This window comes from Labrus mixtus, chromosome 2 (assembly GCF_963584025.1).
Source record: "Labrus mixtus chromosome 2, fLabMix1.1, whole genome shotgun sequence".
NCBI lineage: Eukaryota > Metazoa > Chordata > Actinopteri > Labriformes > Labridae > Labrus > Labrus mixtus.
In genome coordinates this window covers 17,201,388-17,218,959 of record NC_083613.1, presented here as the reverse complement: position 1 = coordinate 17,218,959, position 17,572 = coordinate 17,201,388, and the positions used below count along the sequence as shown (strand labels likewise).

The window sequence follows — 17,572 nt, the reverse complement described above, 5'->3', positions numbered from 1 at the left end:
CAGTATTTATTTTCTTTATGATAAAAACTTGAAATTTAATTCTTAAAAAATACCTAAACTAGCACTTCAGAACTTGTATTTGTATCCAAGTCCCACATTTGTATTGTTTTTTTCATTAAGATATTTTTTCAGCAATGTTTGCCTTTATTGGATAGGACAGCTTAAGAGAGACAGGAAACGTTCGGAGAAAAGAGTTGAAGTTGACATGCTGCAAGGGGCAGAGGTTGGATTTGAGCCCACAGCCGCTGTGACTATAGGACTATGGCCTCTGTACATGGGGCCTGTGACCTATCCACTACGCTATCTGGCGCCCCTGTATTGTAACTCTTACTTTTTAACACACACAAACTCACACACACATACTTCTTTCATTGGAACCTTCATCACTGATAAATGTCTCTTTTCTTTTTTTAGTTCTTACTAATGTGGGCTACTTTAATAATATTTACACATGGGAATTTTGGGGTTCTTCGGGGCAAAAAGCAGGGTTTAAAAAGTAGCTCAAATCTTACTTTGTCGATGTAAAAACAGGGGTTTGGTCAGGGCAGGTCGTCAGTGAAGGTGCAGGTGGAAAAGTCGTCTTTTGAGCTTCTTTTTGGAAGAAATTGTTCACTTTGAGGCAGCAAGAAAATCCGTATGTACTTTTCTGAGCGTTTGGGGATTTTGTGAGTTTGAATGTAATTCATTTAGAAATTATGCACCTGAAGACAAACCATAGCAACCATAGAATGTTGTGGTCCATTCTAAAACCATGTCTGTTCGGACTGTCAGGTCTCACCTGGACGCGTTTTATCCAAATGATATCACCTGGTCCAAACAGACATAGGCCTATTAAAATAATTCTAATTCAAGTAGCCCACAAAATAAATGTAGATGTTGACTTCTTCTTACCTGTTCACAGGTGCACAAGTTGTGTCTCCATATTAAAAAAATAAATAAACAATAAAAGGTCCTTTTAAATTTAGTGGCCCGATTTTCAACACGTTAGTGTCCCGTAGTCAGACACGGATATGAGGATAATAGTAGGAATATTAGTAATTCTATTAAAATAAATGATATTAGACACAATGTTTTGGCATATTTCATTTATATTTTTATGATTTAATATCTTCAGCTATATTCTTGTAAACAGCTTTTTTTTAATCTTAATAATATTTATTTTTATTTCATTTAACCTTTATTTAACCAGGAAAAAAAATGTCATTTACAAAAGCGTCCTGGCCAAGACAGGCAGCAGCACAATTACAGTGTTTCAGACATAAAACACTTAACAACAATTTACATAAAAAGGCATTTTTACATCGGAATATTTAATTTATCAAATGTGCCTCCACTCTAGATGTCTCTGAGGATTCTAATGTTGATGAGTTTGTGCTTCTGTTTGCTGTTCTTTTCATCAATCTCTCCATATTGTCATGTTATGTACTGTACATTTACATAACTGTATGGACCTTCAAAGTTATAAGCATGCTGTGAGTCCCCCTTTAACTGTCATTCTGTTAAATTAAACATGTCTCTTATTGTCATACATGCTTTTATAATATAATATATTAAAGAGTAAGGTATTTTACCTGATCTTTTGTAAAGTCTATTGAGATAACATTTGAATATGAATTGGTTCTTTACAAATAAAGATTGTTTGATTGATTGATTGATTGATTGATTGATTGATTGATTGATTGATTGATTGATTGATTGATTGATTGATTGATTGATTGATTGATTGATTGATTGATTGATTGGATACAAAATATCATATGATTGACTGTTGGGACAGAGGGGTCATTTAAAAGTTAAAACATCTGCTGCTAAGAATCCCCAGAGACATCCATAAAAAGTGCTGAGGCACATTTAATATATGAACTATTCAGCACAGAGACAAACAACAGGACTAACCTGAAAACATGGACTCATTTACATGATGTTGTTACTCTGTGGAGTTATTTTGTTTTATAAAAGTGTAAAATGATGATACATTTTAAAATAGGAGTTAAAATGTGACAAACAATAGCAGAATATATGTTTTGAAAATATATCTTGCAATACGAAATTTTTCTGTTCAGCGTTTGTCTGACTGCAGCTGTCAAATTTAGCATCGAATGTAACTGGAAAACCTCCAGATCAAAGATGAATTAACAGTGAAATCATCAACTCTGAGTAACAGCTCCTCCTCGTGGAAAGCTGTGGTAATGACTGGAAAGTTCCTGAACACTCTGGAGCTCCTCCAGTTAGAGTATAATAACTGGGACAGTCCCACTGCAGAGACAGAACGCAACACAAATAACACAGAGTTTCATCTCACAACAAGAAGACTCCACTCACTGAAGATGATGTGCACTCATGGACTCCAGTCTGCCCTCAGTCCATTCATGGACTCTTACTGGCCTGTTGGCAGTCTGTGGCCAGAGGTCAAACCTCTGCAAGATCTACTGCAGAGAAACCTACAGGAGCTCCACAGCAGGCTGCAGCTGATGGACAGACTTCAACAAAATGTCCTGGAGGAGACAAAGCCTTTCCAAACCAGTGTGGCCATAAAACCAGTCTCCTACCAGCTGGACAAAGAGGGAGAGCACTTTGGCCTGACTCGGGACACTGAAGGCTTTTCCCCAGAGGAGCTGTCTGTCAGGCAGGTGGGCAAGAAGCTGAGTGTCAGCGGGAAGACAGAGAAGAAGCAGGAGGAGGGGAAAGGCTGCTTCTCCTACACACTCCAGGAGTTCAGACAGGAGTTCGATCTGCCTGAAGGCCTGAACCCTGAAGCCGTCACCTGCTACCTGGCTCCAGACGGAAGGCTCCACATCCAGGAGGCCAAAGCTCCGTGTGTTGAGAGAGCTGAGAGAAAGCTGACTATCGAGAGGAGCTTGGAAGAGGAAACACAGCAGAGTGTGTGTTCACACACAGAAGGCAGCAGCACAGAGACACACAACAGCACACAGGACTAACCTGAAAACATGGACTCATCTACATGATGTTGTTACTCTGTGGAGTTATTGTGTTTTATACACGTTTTAAATGATGAACAACTGTGTTTCCTGAATGCAAACATTTAAAAAATCCTTTTGTGTATCTTATTTTTTTATTTATTTGCATGAGCATTTTCAGTTGCTTTAATGTATTTCCTTATCCTTTCCCTATGTGCTCATTGTTAAAGGACATTGTGTCCAGTTTCTAATGAGACATTTCCCCAATATGTTCAATATGGAGCTCCTCCAGTTAGAGTATAAAAACTGGGACAGTCACACTGCTGAGACAGAACTCAACACAATGACACAGAAGAGAACACACACTTTAACAGAGTTTCATCTCACAACAAGAAGACTCAACTCACTGAAGATGATGTGCACTCATGGACTCCAGTCTGCACTCAGTCCATTCATGGACTCTTACTGGCCTGTTGGCAGTCTGTGGCCAGAGGTCAAACCTCTGTTCTACCAGCAAGATCTACTGCAGAGAAACCTACAGGAGCTCCACAGCAGGCTGCAGCTGATGGACTAACTTAAAAACTGTCAGAATATACTTGAGAAAACAAATTTAAAAACTCCCTCATTAATATGAAAATGTTTCCTTTGTCAAAGTAAGCCTACTTTTAATAAATAATAACTGATCTCATGAAGGATAAGTCTTTATCAAGTTAATAATGGACATCCGATGTGTTGTGATATCATTTCAGGGAGAAAGAGCGGTCAAATTATATGTCATAGTATTTCCTGCATATCATTGTCTCTGGGGATAATTACTTTCTGTGTCCCACAGAATCTATGAATTTATAGAAATGTAACACAGCTACTTTGAGTTGAATATATAGTTTGTTATTTTCAAATGAATTTCTCAGCTAGAAAAAAATCTAGAAAAATCGTATTTCTCTGCTGTTTAGTTCACTGTATCTTTTGTGCTAACTACTAATAGGCCTACACAAAACATCCCCACATTTAAAAAAATAACAATAATAGGGCTAAAATTGATAAGGATTTGCTACAATTTTTGTTGATAGGTCAGGTAAAGTTATGGGAAACATTGTTATTATTTAAAGCATGAATGCTGTAGCATGACTGTTTAACAGTTAAAGCAGATTTATTATGGGGAGACAAACCAAATAAAACAGTTCAAGAAATCAGCTTTTGGTTTCCCTAACAGTCAGATATCACACCTATTCGAAACACAGTTCAACTCAAAATAGAAAAATATAGCCTATAGACCCCCTTTCTCTTTTAAATTCCTTTGGATTAAAAGAAATAACAACATTAACTCGTCAATTTGATACATTTCCAAGTAAAATATAGGTCTAATAATCAACAAAAATATAAAAACATTAACAATAAATAATTGGAATTAATTAATTGCAGCTCGAATTTTGATGTTCTACAATTCATAGCATTTACATAGTAGCCTTCTGCAACAACTTTTCATAATAGGACCCACTAAAGACGACACCAACAACGTAACTGTACTTGAAGATTGGCTTTACATTGCTTCTTATGGAGTGACACATCTTCCTTAAAAGAACATCTTTGACGTCAGCATCGTTCTGCCCGCGGTTTCGTTTCTCGTCCCTGCTGCCTGAGAGTCTGAAATGAGGGCACAAACTCCTCCTTACACTCCCGTCACGTGACTCCACCGACTATAAACAGAAGTCATATGATAACTTTTCATTTTCCAACATGGTGGCCAGGCAGCAGCAGCTGGCTGTTGTTCTCTTCTTCTTCTATGGGGTTTTAAGTTTTCCTCTGGGCCAGGACACACAACAAACTTCTACCTGCGGATACGAGGTCAGCTCATTTTAAATGTATTATGTGTTATTACTTTTATTAGATTTTTTTTTTACGTGATGAAGTAAGTTTCTGATTTCCAGCTAGGGATACTTTCAGTTTCATACGAATGATCTGCTTTGTCATTTTGTTTTGGGGAACTAAACTTCTCGTGTGTCTCTATATTACTTGTACTGACTGTGTGGTGCAGTAGCTATCCTATTAAGTGTGTGTTTGTGTGTGTGTGTGTGTGTGTGTGTGTGTGTGTGTGTGTGTGTGTGTGTGTGTGTGTGTGTGTGTGTGTGTGTGTGTGTGTGTGTGTGTGTGTGTGTGTGTGTGTGTGTGTGTGTGTGTGTGTGTGTGTGTGTGTGTGTGTGTGTGTGTGTGTGTGTGTGTGTGTGTGTGTGTGTGTGTGTGTGTGTGTGTGTGTGTGTGTGTGTGTGTGTGTGTGTGTGTGTGTGTGTGTGTGTGTGTGTGTGTGTGTGTGTGTGTGTGTGTGTGTGTGTGTGTGTGTGTGTGTGTGTGTGTGTGTGTGTGTGTGTGTGTGTGTGTGTGTGTGTGTGTGTGTGTGTGTGTGTGTGTGTGTGTGTGTGTGTGTGTGTGTGTGTGTGTGTGTGTGTAGTCATGTCATGCCACCAAGCCAGACATGCTGAACGTCCACCTGGTCCCTCACACACACGATGATGTCGGCTGGCTCAAGACTGTTGACCAGTACTACTATGGAGGTGAGTAACATGTGAGAAGCCATTTCAGCACTTATTTAATATGCATGATATCAAGGCTCTGTTTCCTGTACTTAGTTCACTCTTTCACAGCACTGGTTTAGTAGTTGAACACTGAAAGCCTAAGAAGTGAACACGTTGGCTGCAAAAGCTGTGACATGTTATCTAGTGATAGCTAAACCTGTCCACAAGTTACACTAGTTGAGTCTTCTTGCAATATTTGCACACATCTTTTGTCTTGTCTGTTATCTTCTCACCTCTTTCATTTTCTGTCTTGGGGAAGCCAAAATGCTTCCACACCGCCGATTTAAGAGAGGGTGGTGCGTCCTCGATTTCAAAATCTTGCTCTACAGCTGCTGACGCTCACGATATTGCTGCCATTCATCTTTCAGAGTTCCACTGTGAATCTTGAGGCAGCTTTTTCTGCGACAGATCAAAGTAAACTTTCTGCCGGATCATTTAAAATTCTGCTGCTCTTTTTTAAATAAGAGAGCGAGAGAGCAACTACATCATGTTAAATTCAGCACTGCACCTAGACTCGTGTCATGTTTTCATCTCTACAATCACAGAACCCTAAAAGGAAATCAGTGTTACATATTTACATGGCTTTTATAGAACAATTTTTCATTTTTACAATTTGTTTTCTAAACAAAGCAGGTTGAACACAATCCTTTTTAATGTCCTGTCATATGACTTCTGTCAGCCATCTTCACTAACAAACACTGTGATAACACTTCTTTATAATGCGAGAGAGTGATTCAGTGACCAGCTTGTCTGTTTCAGCATCACATGTCTCCCTTTTTATAGAGATCCACAATCTGTTTTTGACCTTTTAGTGGTTCTATAAACAGAGATCACCTGCTGTGGAAAAGTGCATGGGTGCAGATTTTCATCCTTCTTTCCAGTAATGTTATCCAGTATAAAAATGCAATGAGTGTTAAGTTTTATGGTTAAAAAAACTTAAAATAATTTAAAAAGGTCATCCATAGTGTTTCTGAAATGTTGCCATGGAAACATCTGTACAGAAAAGGTGAAATGTTGCATATATTATTGTAAATACATTTGGGTATCAGTCAAACCTTCGACACACTTTTGCCTTTGTCTGCTGTGTGTGTCTCTGTATCTGTGTGTAGATCGTAATGACATCCAGCATGCAGGAGTGCAGTACATCCTGGACTCCGTGGTGGATCAGCTCTTAAAGAACCCGGACCGGAGGTTTATCTATGTGGAGACAGCGTTCTTCTACCGCTGGTGGAAACAGCAGAGCGCCAGCATGCAGCAGACCGTCAAGCAGCTTGTTAATGAAGGTGCATCAACCAAAAACTCTACATTTCCACTACAAGGGTTCTCCTCCGTAACCTGGAGAAACATTTTTACCTGATTCCTCCTTGCCTTCAGGCCGTCTGGAGTTTGTGAACGGGGGCTGGTGCATGAGCGACGAGGCCACCACTCACTACAGCGCTGTCATCGACCAGATGACGATGGGCCTGAGGTTCCTCAACGAGACTTTCGGTCCTTGTGGTCGCCCTCGCGTCGCCTGGCACATAGACCCCTTTGGCCACGCTCGTGAACACGCCTCCATGTTTGCACAGGTAGTTTATCTTAAAGAGGCAGTCCAACAAATTAGATCAGATATGTATCTGGTCAAAATAAAAATGATAAGTAATTTAGTATTAAAGGTGCTAGTGGGCAGAGTTTGCTACCTGCACAAAGAGGTGAGCTAGTTCCCCCTTGTTTCCAGTCATTATGCTAAGCTAAGCATGTTTTAGCTGTACAGACCAGCGAGAGGTATTCATCTTCGGCTTTGATTCTCATCAAGTAAGCAAAGCTGCATATTTACCAAAATCAGAAGCGGTCCCTTTGAATTTTGAATCCACCTAAGTTTGTTTGATTTATGTCTGAGCTTCAGCCTGACCGTGTCCTGTGTGTTTTGAACAAGATGGGGTATGACGGCTTCTTCTTTGGTCGTCTGGACTACCAGGATCGGCTTGACAGGATGACCGCGAAGGAGCAGGAGCTGCTGTGGAGGGCCTCTGACAGCCTCACGCCCCCCATGGCAGACCTCTTTACTGGTAACAAAAGACCTGCACTTAACCCAAAAAACAATTTTTCTTTCCATTAACTGTTGGAAAGAGGAGCATAACGCAGTCATTCATTTTTTTTTATTATTTTTTTTGTAAGGGATCCTTCCCAATGGATACAACCCCCCTGAAGGCTTCTGCTGGGATCAGTCCTGTGATGACCCACCAATCAGAGACGACCCTGACCTGGAGGACTATAATGTCAATGATGTGGTGAATCGCTTCCTCACCATCGCTGGCAGTCAGGTTAGAGACACGCCCACTCACCTTAACATCAACACTATATCTCATAGGGGATCATATGAGTAAAAGCTGCAATCATGAATAAACTGTGCCTAATAAATACAACAGCACAAGAACTCTGAGCAGGAGTCAGTATTAGTGTAATGATCAGTGGTTCAATAACATTTATAAAAAGTGAGAGTATTGAATTGTCAGTAATAAATGATGACATCACGTTAAGTGATTCTGTTACACGTGCCTGTGATCTTGGGCCTTAGCAATAGCAGGCCCTTGAATTGAACCTGATCACGAGTGTATCCTGACGGGTGTGATATCAGCTAGCATTTATTTTAAAGGGAATGTAGTAAAGAAAAGTTTTTGTTTTTTTTAACTTTAACGATATGATTGGATTTGTAAGATTGGGACATTGACTTCCTGGCCATGCTCACGTTTGATCATACCTTTGAATTCTTCTCGTTCAGTCTAAGGTGTATAAGACCAATCACATTATCATGACCATGGGATCAGACTTCCAGTATGAGAACGCCAACCTGTGGTACAAAAATCTGGACAAGCTGATCCACTACGTTAACGCCCAGCAGGCGAATGGCATCAAAGTCAATGTGCTCTACTCTACCCCCTCCTGCTACCTGCAGGAGCTGCACAGAGCAAACCTCAGCTGGTACGGTGAACTCTAAATGAACAGGGAAATGTGCTGGTTTGAGTAACACTTTTTGAATTGTACCCATTGTGCTATAACGTCTTCCTCTTTTTAACCCAGGGCTTTGAAGACGGATGATTTTTTCCCATATGCCGACGATGCTCATGACTTCTGGACCGGCTACTTTACCAGCCGACCGGCACTCAAACGTTATGAGAGGGTCAGCAACAGCAACCTGCAGGTAGTTTTTCAGTTCCACTCCTCCAGTTGAAAAGCATATTTATTGTTATCAATGCCAACATCCAAATACTGCCTGTGCATTCAAAGCATAAAGAATAGTAGATATGCAGTGAAAATACCTTCAACAGAGGACACATCAGTAAAGATTTCACTTAACGCAATTTATTTGAAAGTCGGTAAACCCAAACTGATTGAGCAGAATTCATCAAACACAGCTAAACATGGGATCAGTGCGTCTGCAGGTGAACAATGTCAAATCGGTTAGCTGAGTGTGGCTTCAGTTGGTATACTGTATATTAGGAGTAAAAAGTATTTGTTACTGTATTTGATGTGAAAGTTCTAAATACACTGATCTGTGATGAAAAAGGTCTTTAGACTCTTTGAGATAGTGTGACTGTGATTTATGTTTTGCAGACATGTAACCAGCTGGAGGTACTTGGTGGTCCAGTCTCCAGGAATGGGCCTTTTGGTAACGGAGACAGCCAGACCATGAGTGAGTTTTCTTTTGTCTTACTTCATACTAATGGCACTGACCAGTCAGGAGGGAAGTAGTTTCCATCGAGTGGTCATTTTTATACTTGAGTGAGAAAAGATTCTGCCATATTACAAATAGCAGAATAACTCACCAGAAATGTCTTTAACTCTTCTCTGTCAGAGAAAGCCATGGCTGTGGCTCAGCACCATGATGCTGTGTCAGGCACAGAGAAACAACACGTTGCCAACGACTACGCCAGGAGGCTCGCTACAGGCTGGCAGCATTGTCAGGTAACTAAATCTTCACAAAGAAACTAAAGCTTCGGGCATATGCCGGTCTTGTCCTGTGTGGCTTATGCCTCATATGCCGCGCCATGTGCCAGCAGCACATGCGTTGACCTAAACGGCATATGCCACTCATATGCTATGGCATATGCCGCATATGAGTGGCATATGCCGTTCTCCCCGTGGTCGCGACACACCCCGACATGCACATGGGTGCGAGGGCCCTTCATCACCGCTTGCGGTTTTAATTTGATATATTTCCATTGTAGTTCTGATTGTGGATGAAAATTTGTTTGTTTTTTTATCATGTCAGGTGTTGGTCAGTAACAGTCTGGCTGCTCTGAGCGGCTCGTCTGCTGAGCGAGTCTACTGTGACAACCTCAACATCAGTGTGTGTCCTCTCACTGAATCCAGCAAAAAGGTGACACATACACACACACACACACACACACACACATATTATTGGGACCCCTTTGTTTATTATTTTTTCCACTAGATGTAAAAATAAACTTATTATGATGCTCAACCCTTTCTCTCTATATCACTCTCGCTCTCAGTTCTCAGTTAATGTGTACAACCCTCTCGCTCACCCCGTCACTTGGTCGGTCAGGCTGCCAGTCAATGGAACAGCGTATGCTGTATTGGATGCCAACGGCAAAGCTGTTGACTACCAGGTAAGTGTGTGTGTCTGGCAGCACTAGCATCAGCATCAGACACACGATGTAAGTAACACCATGTGTCCCCAATCTGCAATCAGAATATTTGACTTTGTGATTAACTGGAGCTGCTTAACCAGCTTTTAAATTGGTGAAAATATATATTTTTTTATGACTTGAAAGGCAAGTGAGCAACAAAGATCCATTATTCAACAGTTTTTCCTCTTGTGTTTATGACTTGAGGGCAGGAGGATAATAATTTAAATTCCTTAAAAATGTTTTTCACTTCTGTAACTGTTGAAAAACGTTTTTTTTTGTTTTTTTTAAGATTTATTTTTGGGCATTTTGTGCCTTTTTATTAGAGAGATAGGACAGTGGAGAGAGTAGGGAATGACATGCGGGAAGGGAGCCACAGGTCGGATTTGATCCTGGGTCGCCCGCTTGGAGGACTACAGCCTCCATACATGGGGCGTGTGCACTAACCACTGTGCCACCAGCGCCCCAAATCTGGCCGTTTTTTGTTGAAATACTCATTTTGACAACAAGAGAGTGATGTGGACTAATACAATATGTTCAGAAAGAGGACTGAAGCGCTTTGTTTTCTGACTTCTACATGTGTGAAGTTCTTCATACAGTATGTGATTTGTTTCAAATAGATTTTATAGACGAAGAAATGTAGCTAGAAAAATTATACATCCTCTGTTGTATAAATCATGAACACAAGATTATAAAGTTTTGAGTTTACTTGTCCCTCAGGGCTTCCGTTGGAATACACACTTTATATATGAACAGTTTTTGTCAAGTTTGGGGAGATTATAAATTACACAGAAGTTTTCTGTGGCTGTAACATTCATAATAAACTCGTACTACATTATGCAATCCTCCTCACATTATCAGACTTGCAAAGCTTTGACTGATGACAACATCTGATGTCAGTGTAGTATTTGAACGGCTGGATTTCATCAAATATTCCAGATTCTATTTGTTTCACATCATTCCTTTTAGAAGTAGCCCTGCAGACGCACATATTGTTTCCTTTCATATGAAGACTATAAAGTATTTTCTGACATTTCTTACCGACTTAAAATGTGAACACGATGTCTTCTCCCCGTGTTTGTGTTCCAGGTGGTTCAAGTGTCTGCAGCCACGCGGGCTGTGAGGAGAAACCGAGGCTTCGCCGTCAACGAGCTGCTGTTCCAGGTGCAGGCTCCTCCTCTGGGCTTCACCATCTACTCTGTGTCGCTGCTTCAGGACGGGCCTCCAGCGGCCTCCACACAGCACCAACCGCCCACCACCATCCAGAACAAGGTTTTTACCTCAGAAATGTGATACATCTGCTTCATGCTACAGCATAGAGAATATTAGTGTATATACACCTTCAAGAAAGGAAAATAAGAAAAAAAAACATGGTTTTAATTTCAGAGAATTCACAAACGAAACTTGAAAGTCAAAAGACAGATAGAGATAGTGTGAAAGTGTTGCTCTTCATGCTTTTGTTTTATGGCTACTGGTAAAACTGCATCAATCTCTTTGGAATTGTTTCATGAACTCCTCAGGATTGTAATTATTGTGTTGTAAAAGCAGCTTATAAATTCACAAAACAAGGATTTCAAAAACACAACTGTTAATAAGTGCTTACTCAACAGCTTATCCTGTGCACTTTGTACATTTTAAACTGATTTGTGTGCATTTATTATCCTTATTTGCCTGAAAAAAACAGTAGGTTGATTTCTAGTCTGAAAACAGAGGGATTTTTTTTGTCCCATGTGTTCCAGTTCCTGCAAGCCACCTTTGACCCTGAAACTGGCCTCTTGAGCGGCCTCAGCAACCTGGAGACCAAGCAGAGTATTAAACTGACGCAGAATTTCTACTGGTTAGTGTCTTCTGCGATAGCAGTACACAGAAACTCGCCTGCAGATCACTGCTCTTATGTTTGTTAGAATGTGTTTATGCAGGTACAATGCCAGTGACGGTAATAACGCAGAGAGCAACCAGCCTTCAGGTGCCTACATCTTCAGACCCAACTCCTCAACACCTTTCATCATCAGCAAGACGGCAAAGACTGACAGCATTCAGGTAACATGCACAGCTCCATCACCTTGTAATGACTCATAAATAATCCTTTTGACATCAGTAGTAGTATGACATCCCTAATCGTTAGGGTGCCTGCTGTTTGTATCTGCTAGGACACTCAAGATGTCAGGATGTGTGATTTTAAATGATAGACATTATTTAAAAAAAAGAAAGAACAGGACATAGCTTCTGGGTTTCCAAACGAATGCAACACTGTAGTGCCTTAAATGCATTCTTTCTAACTACCAGCAGGGGGAGATTCAGCTGAAGACTCAAACAGTCATGAAAAGTAATGAACCTATGTCTGATGATTTATTACCTCAGTAAACATTTTCCTAATGAGCTTATGTTCTAAATCACTTTTTTATAGTCTTCTTTAATGCAGAGTTTTATATTGTATTTTATCATGGTCTCATTTAGAGTAAATAGACAAGCTAGGTTTGCTTTAGGGCAACTCCACACCTGTAGAGATTGTGGCAATATGAATCCACACTCCTCGCTCCAAAACAGCAAAAAAGTGACGACTGAAATGCCAAACTTAAGGCTTGAAAATAATTGTACTGAAGCAAATGGACTATGTCACAATGACTATGTTAAGTAGAAAGTTACAGGATATGTTTAAGTTCCAGTAATTGGCAAAAGTTAATGGTAGAAAGTTGATAAAAAATAAAAAAAAAAGATGATTATTTGTGTGGTTTCCTTCTTGCAGACTCCTGTTGTTCAGGAAGTGAGGCAGTGGTTCTCTCCCTGGGTGTCTCAGGTGGTTCGTCTCTATAGCGACAGCAGAGCTCTGGAGCTGGAGTGGACAGTCGGACCGCTGCCCATTGAGTGAGTGTGAATCGTCAGATATGCACGACAGTGGTTTCTAGTTTTCTGCACGAATTGTATATCGGCACATTGATATAACAATATATTATTTTCTTGACTATAACTAATTGTTGTTTTCCTTTTTTGTATAACTTAATTTTGGAGACAAAAAAAAGTATTTCTTCATCTGTCACACTTTTTTTTTTAATCTATTAGTGATGACCTGGGGAAGGAGGTGATCACTCGCCTCGACACCAGCATCCAAACAGATGAATATTTCTACACGGACTCCAATGGCAGAGAGGTGCTGCAGAGAAAGTATGCTGAACTTTTATTTTTTATTTTTTTTTAAATGAAGAAATAAAGCTCCTACTATTTACATTTGGCAAAGTTTTAGAAGTTAGTCGAGGCTATGATGGCAAGATATGTATTTAAAAGAAGAATGTAAATAAGAATGGTGCTGATAAAATGTGGTACAGGACTTACTGTGTCTCATCGGGACATGTAGATACGTGTTTTTGTTTCTTGTTTTGTCCTGAAGGAAAAATTTCAGGCCGACTTGGAACCTGAAGCAGTCAGAGCCCATCGCTGGAAACTATTACCCCATCAACTCACGTGCCTTTATCAAGGTGTGTGTGTGAAAGGTGTCTCTAAAAGAATTCCACTTTTTAAGCTACTTGTAGTGACTGATTTGTTAAAAACTAAACAGGTTTTAATAGAAGCATTTTTTTGCTGATTTTGGATGTTTGATGTTTTCCAGTAAAGGATTCATATTTTCATTCTTGTCTCCTTGGTCTTTCCAAAATGTAACTTTGTTTTTTCTTCCCCAATCTTTAGTCTTTTGATTCATTCTCAGTTAGTATGTGTGTTTGTGTTTTCAGGATGACATGGATCAACTCACCGTGGTGACCGATCGCTCTCAAGGAGGAGGAAGCCTCCAGAACGGCTCTCTGGAGATCATGGTAAGACACACACAGACACACGGCTGATCCTTTTCAGGCAGTTGAGGAGTAATCAAGTCTCCCCCCCCCCCCACTCCTCCGTCCTCTCAGCTCCACCGCCGGCTATTGTACGATGATGTCCGTGGCGTTGGAGAGCCTCTCAACGAAACCTCTCACATCTTCCCTGACGGGCTGGTGGTCCGGGGTCGCCTCCTTCTCTCCCTCGACCGCCCGCCAAGCGCAGCTGACGCACACCGCCCCCTGGCCCAGGAGATGGTACTGCAGCCGCTGCTGACGTTCACCGATGGCGATCTGCACCCGAACACTAAACTGGAGGTGAGTGGTGGAGGATCAGAGCGACATGTTTACTTTATTGTTTCCACACTCAGGGTCTTTGAAGGGGTTCTGGTCTGTGACAGTGTAAAAGTGTCGGGTGCATCCTGGCTCTGATGACGAGTTTCTTTCTGCAGACTTTGATGAGGGACTGGTCCATAATCCATAAGAAAGTGACGAACGTATAAGAAGGTGTTGTTTGCCCTCTGCAAAATCTACATGACCAGACATCGCTAAACGTTAATGCTTTGTCTGTTGTGTGTTTGTAATCGAATCAAACTACCACACAGAATTTCCCTTTCTTCTTTAGTTCTCCTAAATATATCACCACAAATATATTAAACACTTGTTATTACCAGCAATGCATTGGTTTGAGGAAAAGTGAGGTTCAGAGCTCAGGGCAGAGATTGGTATTTGAGATTCAAGGTAAGTTGGGTGCCATCTTGTAGTTTTTTTTTTTTTTTTAAAGAATAACTACAATAAAATAATAACTTTAAATGAACAGCAACTAAAATAAATATATATATATATATATATATATATGGTGAACAGTCGTTTGAAATTGACACTTTAAAATATATATGTTTACAAAACAATACTTTATTACTGTATTGTGGACTGTGTGACATAAATATGATCAACAAGCAGAATGCTTAAAATAAACTTGATGTTGAACAGTATTCTTATGAAAAGTCTGTCCTCTAACCAGACATTTTAACATTATTTTCTGTCTGTTTTATCCCAAGACATTTGAATATCAGTGCTACTGTTTTTATCCAAATTGTGGGCACCAGAATTAAAGAAGGACGAGAGAAATAATGTGACATAACCAATGTGTTAATAAACAGTCTGGCTGATGAAAGAAATTAGAAAGTTTTTGCATTATTGGAGATTTAAGCAGGACTTTTTAATTCCTACCATGCTCTTTGTTTTCTAATTCTTACTGATTTCTGTCCTGCTTTGTACATATTTGCATTTTCACAAGTTGTTCTCATCGCCAACGATCTCAGGAGAGTAGTCTGAGCTGGTTGTTGATTTTAGCTGGAGTTGTGCAGACAGGTTATTAGAGGGAGTAATAATTGGTGACGCATATAAATGAACAAATGGGCTCTTAGATGTTTTTGTTATGCAGCCTTTATGACTGGAGTAGATTGACTATCCTTCCTCTTGTCTCCCTGTCCTCTGTTATGTGTAGTTCTCAGGCCTGCAGGCTGCGCTGCCCCCTGCTGTCCACCTGCTAACACTCACTCAGTGGGACAAGGACTCGGTACTGCTGAGGCTTGAGCATCAGTTCCAGAGCTGGGAGAGCAAAGTGAACTCTCAGCCTGTCACTGTCAACCTGCAGGTCAGATATTCAATCTAACTCTGACAAAATGAAATTAAAGTTATGATGCTGAATATTTTAGATTTTACATCAAATTCTTCATAGAACCCAGGGATCTCTTGTTTTATAAAAATATATATTTTGTGTCTTTGTACATTTCAGACATTTTATAAAAATGTGATTTTCATAAACAAAAGTAATCAAGTAAAAACACAGGTGTATATGTGATGTGATTGATGATTCTTAATGACTATAACTGTTAATTCTTTGTGCCTGTAGAAGCTGTTCTCCACTCTGGAGGTGTTGGGCGTGTCCGAACTCAATCTCTCAGCCAATCAGTGGAAAGACGAGATGAACCGTTTTAAATGGACACCACAGTCGGGTACAGAACACCTACACCTGTCACTGACTTCATTACTTAAATAAAAAGGCTCAATTCAAAGACTTCCTCCACCACAGAGAATAACTCAAATGAATGATTGTTGACCTTTAACATTACTACACCAAGATGTCATCTTGGCACATGGAGTGTCCAAATTAAGGTCTTAAGATCTTTGGGGATTCTTAAAAAAGTTGTGTTTTTTTGGGCAGCCGAGCAGTTATGTCCCGCCCCCTATATACAGATCGTCATCTTAGGGGCCGTGGGTTCAAGTCCAACTCTAGCCCTTTACTCTCAGTCTCCCCTCAACATTTCTGTCTCTCTTCAGCGGTCCTTTTTTTGTATAGATTGTGAAATGTTATTCTTTTGGTCGCACTAGAACAAAGACCAGAGAGGGTTCATTTAAAACACATCATGAATATTAAACATACTTTGAGCCTGGAAGTTTGACCTCCTGTTAGAGGAGGGAGAGTCACCAGAAGAGAATCTGCGCTCTGATACCAAAAATGAACAGGCCGCCAAATGTGTCTGTTTTATCTACCAGCTGCCAGTCACTGATGGCGCACTTGGCACTTGTTCACTTCAAATGTTCAAAGTGAACCAGGACAGTCCTGGTTCAGTTTGAACATTTGATGAAAATCCACAAATCCTTTTTTTTTTTTTTTTTTATTTTACCACGGTGCTAAGCACTGACAACTTAATCACTGACAACTTCATAAAGATTTTTTCCCTGCAGGGATTAATCAAGCAGCCAGTGGAATAAAAAGAGTCATAAATGCATTTTTATGCTCATAGCTTATAACTAGTAACTGTGGGGTGTTTCATTCTGCAATGGAGCTTTTATCGTTTTTTGCCAAATATACATCAAATAAAAGAGCTGGTTTTGACCGCTGTTCCATCGCTTTCTTCAAAGCCCCCAGACTACATTGACAAAATTGATAACTTTATTGTTTTACTTTCAAAACACAGTTGTTGTTTTTACCCACTGCCTTGTAGTTTTTTTTTTATTTTTTTTAAAGGCTTTATATGCGAGATTTGGTAATATACCAAAACCCTCTTGTGTGATGTGAGGTCAAATCACTGGTTTTCTCAATGAGTCTGGTGGTTTCGAAAAGGGTGATGCAATGATCGTTTTTCGATTACAAAAAAAGATAAAGCTAACTTTCAGACACTTAAAATACGATTCTGGGACACTTATTTTCAGGGATAATAAAGCAGCCATTTAAGATTATCTTGTGGCAGTAGGCTATTCAGGAGAGATTCCAAAACGAGACATTAAGAACCTAAATAACGCAAAAACAGTGCGCAGGTTTAAAAAGAAATAAATAATTGATTATGAGAAACTGATTCTTTGTGAAGACATTTTGTAAGCTTTTGTTTGATATGTGTATTATGCATTTTTTTTTTTTTTTAGGTGAGAGGCCCCTGCTGAAGACGTTTCAAGACCCCTCCCCATGGGAGGTGACCTTGAAGCCCATGGAGATCCGGACCTTCCTGCTCAGAGTCAGCCTCAAATAGCCAACCACATTCATCCATTGTTTTTTTTTTTTGAAGGATGATTTAGTGTCAGCAATGCAATTCTTGTGGCCGCTTGTTTCTGATTAAATAAGAGACAATTCTACTGGAATGTAA

At 40.0% G+C, this 17,572-nt stretch overlaps 1 protein-coding gene across 1 annotated transcript in view; it reads left to right on the top strand.

Moving 5' to 3' along the window:
* The window catches only part of man2b1 (mannosidase, alpha, class 2B, member 1), a 117,038-nt gene that overhangs the window by 1,781 nt on the left and 97,685 nt on the right, over positions 1-17,572 (top strand). The window contains exons 2-25 of the mRNA XM_061026873.1: positions 1,234-1,239; positions 4,667-4,763; positions 5,365-5,467; positions 6,598-6,771; positions 6,863-7,056; positions 7,404-7,536; positions 7,646-7,791; positions 8,250-8,449; positions 8,549-8,669; positions 9,083-9,161; positions 9,324-9,433; positions 9,741-9,848; positions 9,985-10,101; positions 11,209-11,391; positions 11,859-11,956; positions 12,039-12,159; positions 12,866-12,984; positions 13,180-13,281; positions 13,505-13,592; positions 13,845-13,925; positions 14,016-14,240; positions 15,433-15,582; positions 15,841-15,943; positions 17,355-17,519. Of these exons, the coding sequence (XP_060882856.1) occupies positions 1,234-1,239; positions 4,667-4,763; positions 5,365-5,467; positions 6,598-6,771; positions 6,863-7,056; positions 7,404-7,536; positions 7,646-7,791; positions 8,250-8,449; positions 8,549-8,669; positions 9,083-9,161; positions 9,324-9,433; positions 9,741-9,848; positions 9,985-10,101; positions 11,209-11,391; positions 11,859-11,956; positions 12,039-12,159; positions 12,866-12,984; positions 13,180-13,281; positions 13,505-13,592; positions 13,845-13,925; positions 14,016-14,240; positions 15,433-15,582; positions 15,841-15,943; positions 17,355-17,458 (2,962 nt within the window). The 3' untranslated portion in view covers positions 17,459-17,519. The remainder of the gene's footprint in view (positions 1-1,233; positions 1,240-4,666; positions 4,764-5,364; positions 5,468-6,597; positions 6,772-6,862; positions 7,057-7,403; positions 7,537-7,645; positions 7,792-8,249; positions 8,450-8,548; positions 8,670-9,082; positions 9,162-9,323; positions 9,434-9,740; positions 9,849-9,984; positions 10,102-11,208; positions 11,392-11,858; positions 11,957-12,038; positions 12,160-12,865; positions 12,985-13,179; positions 13,282-13,504; positions 13,593-13,844; positions 13,926-14,015; positions 14,241-15,432; positions 15,583-15,840; positions 15,944-17,354; positions 17,520-17,572) is intronic.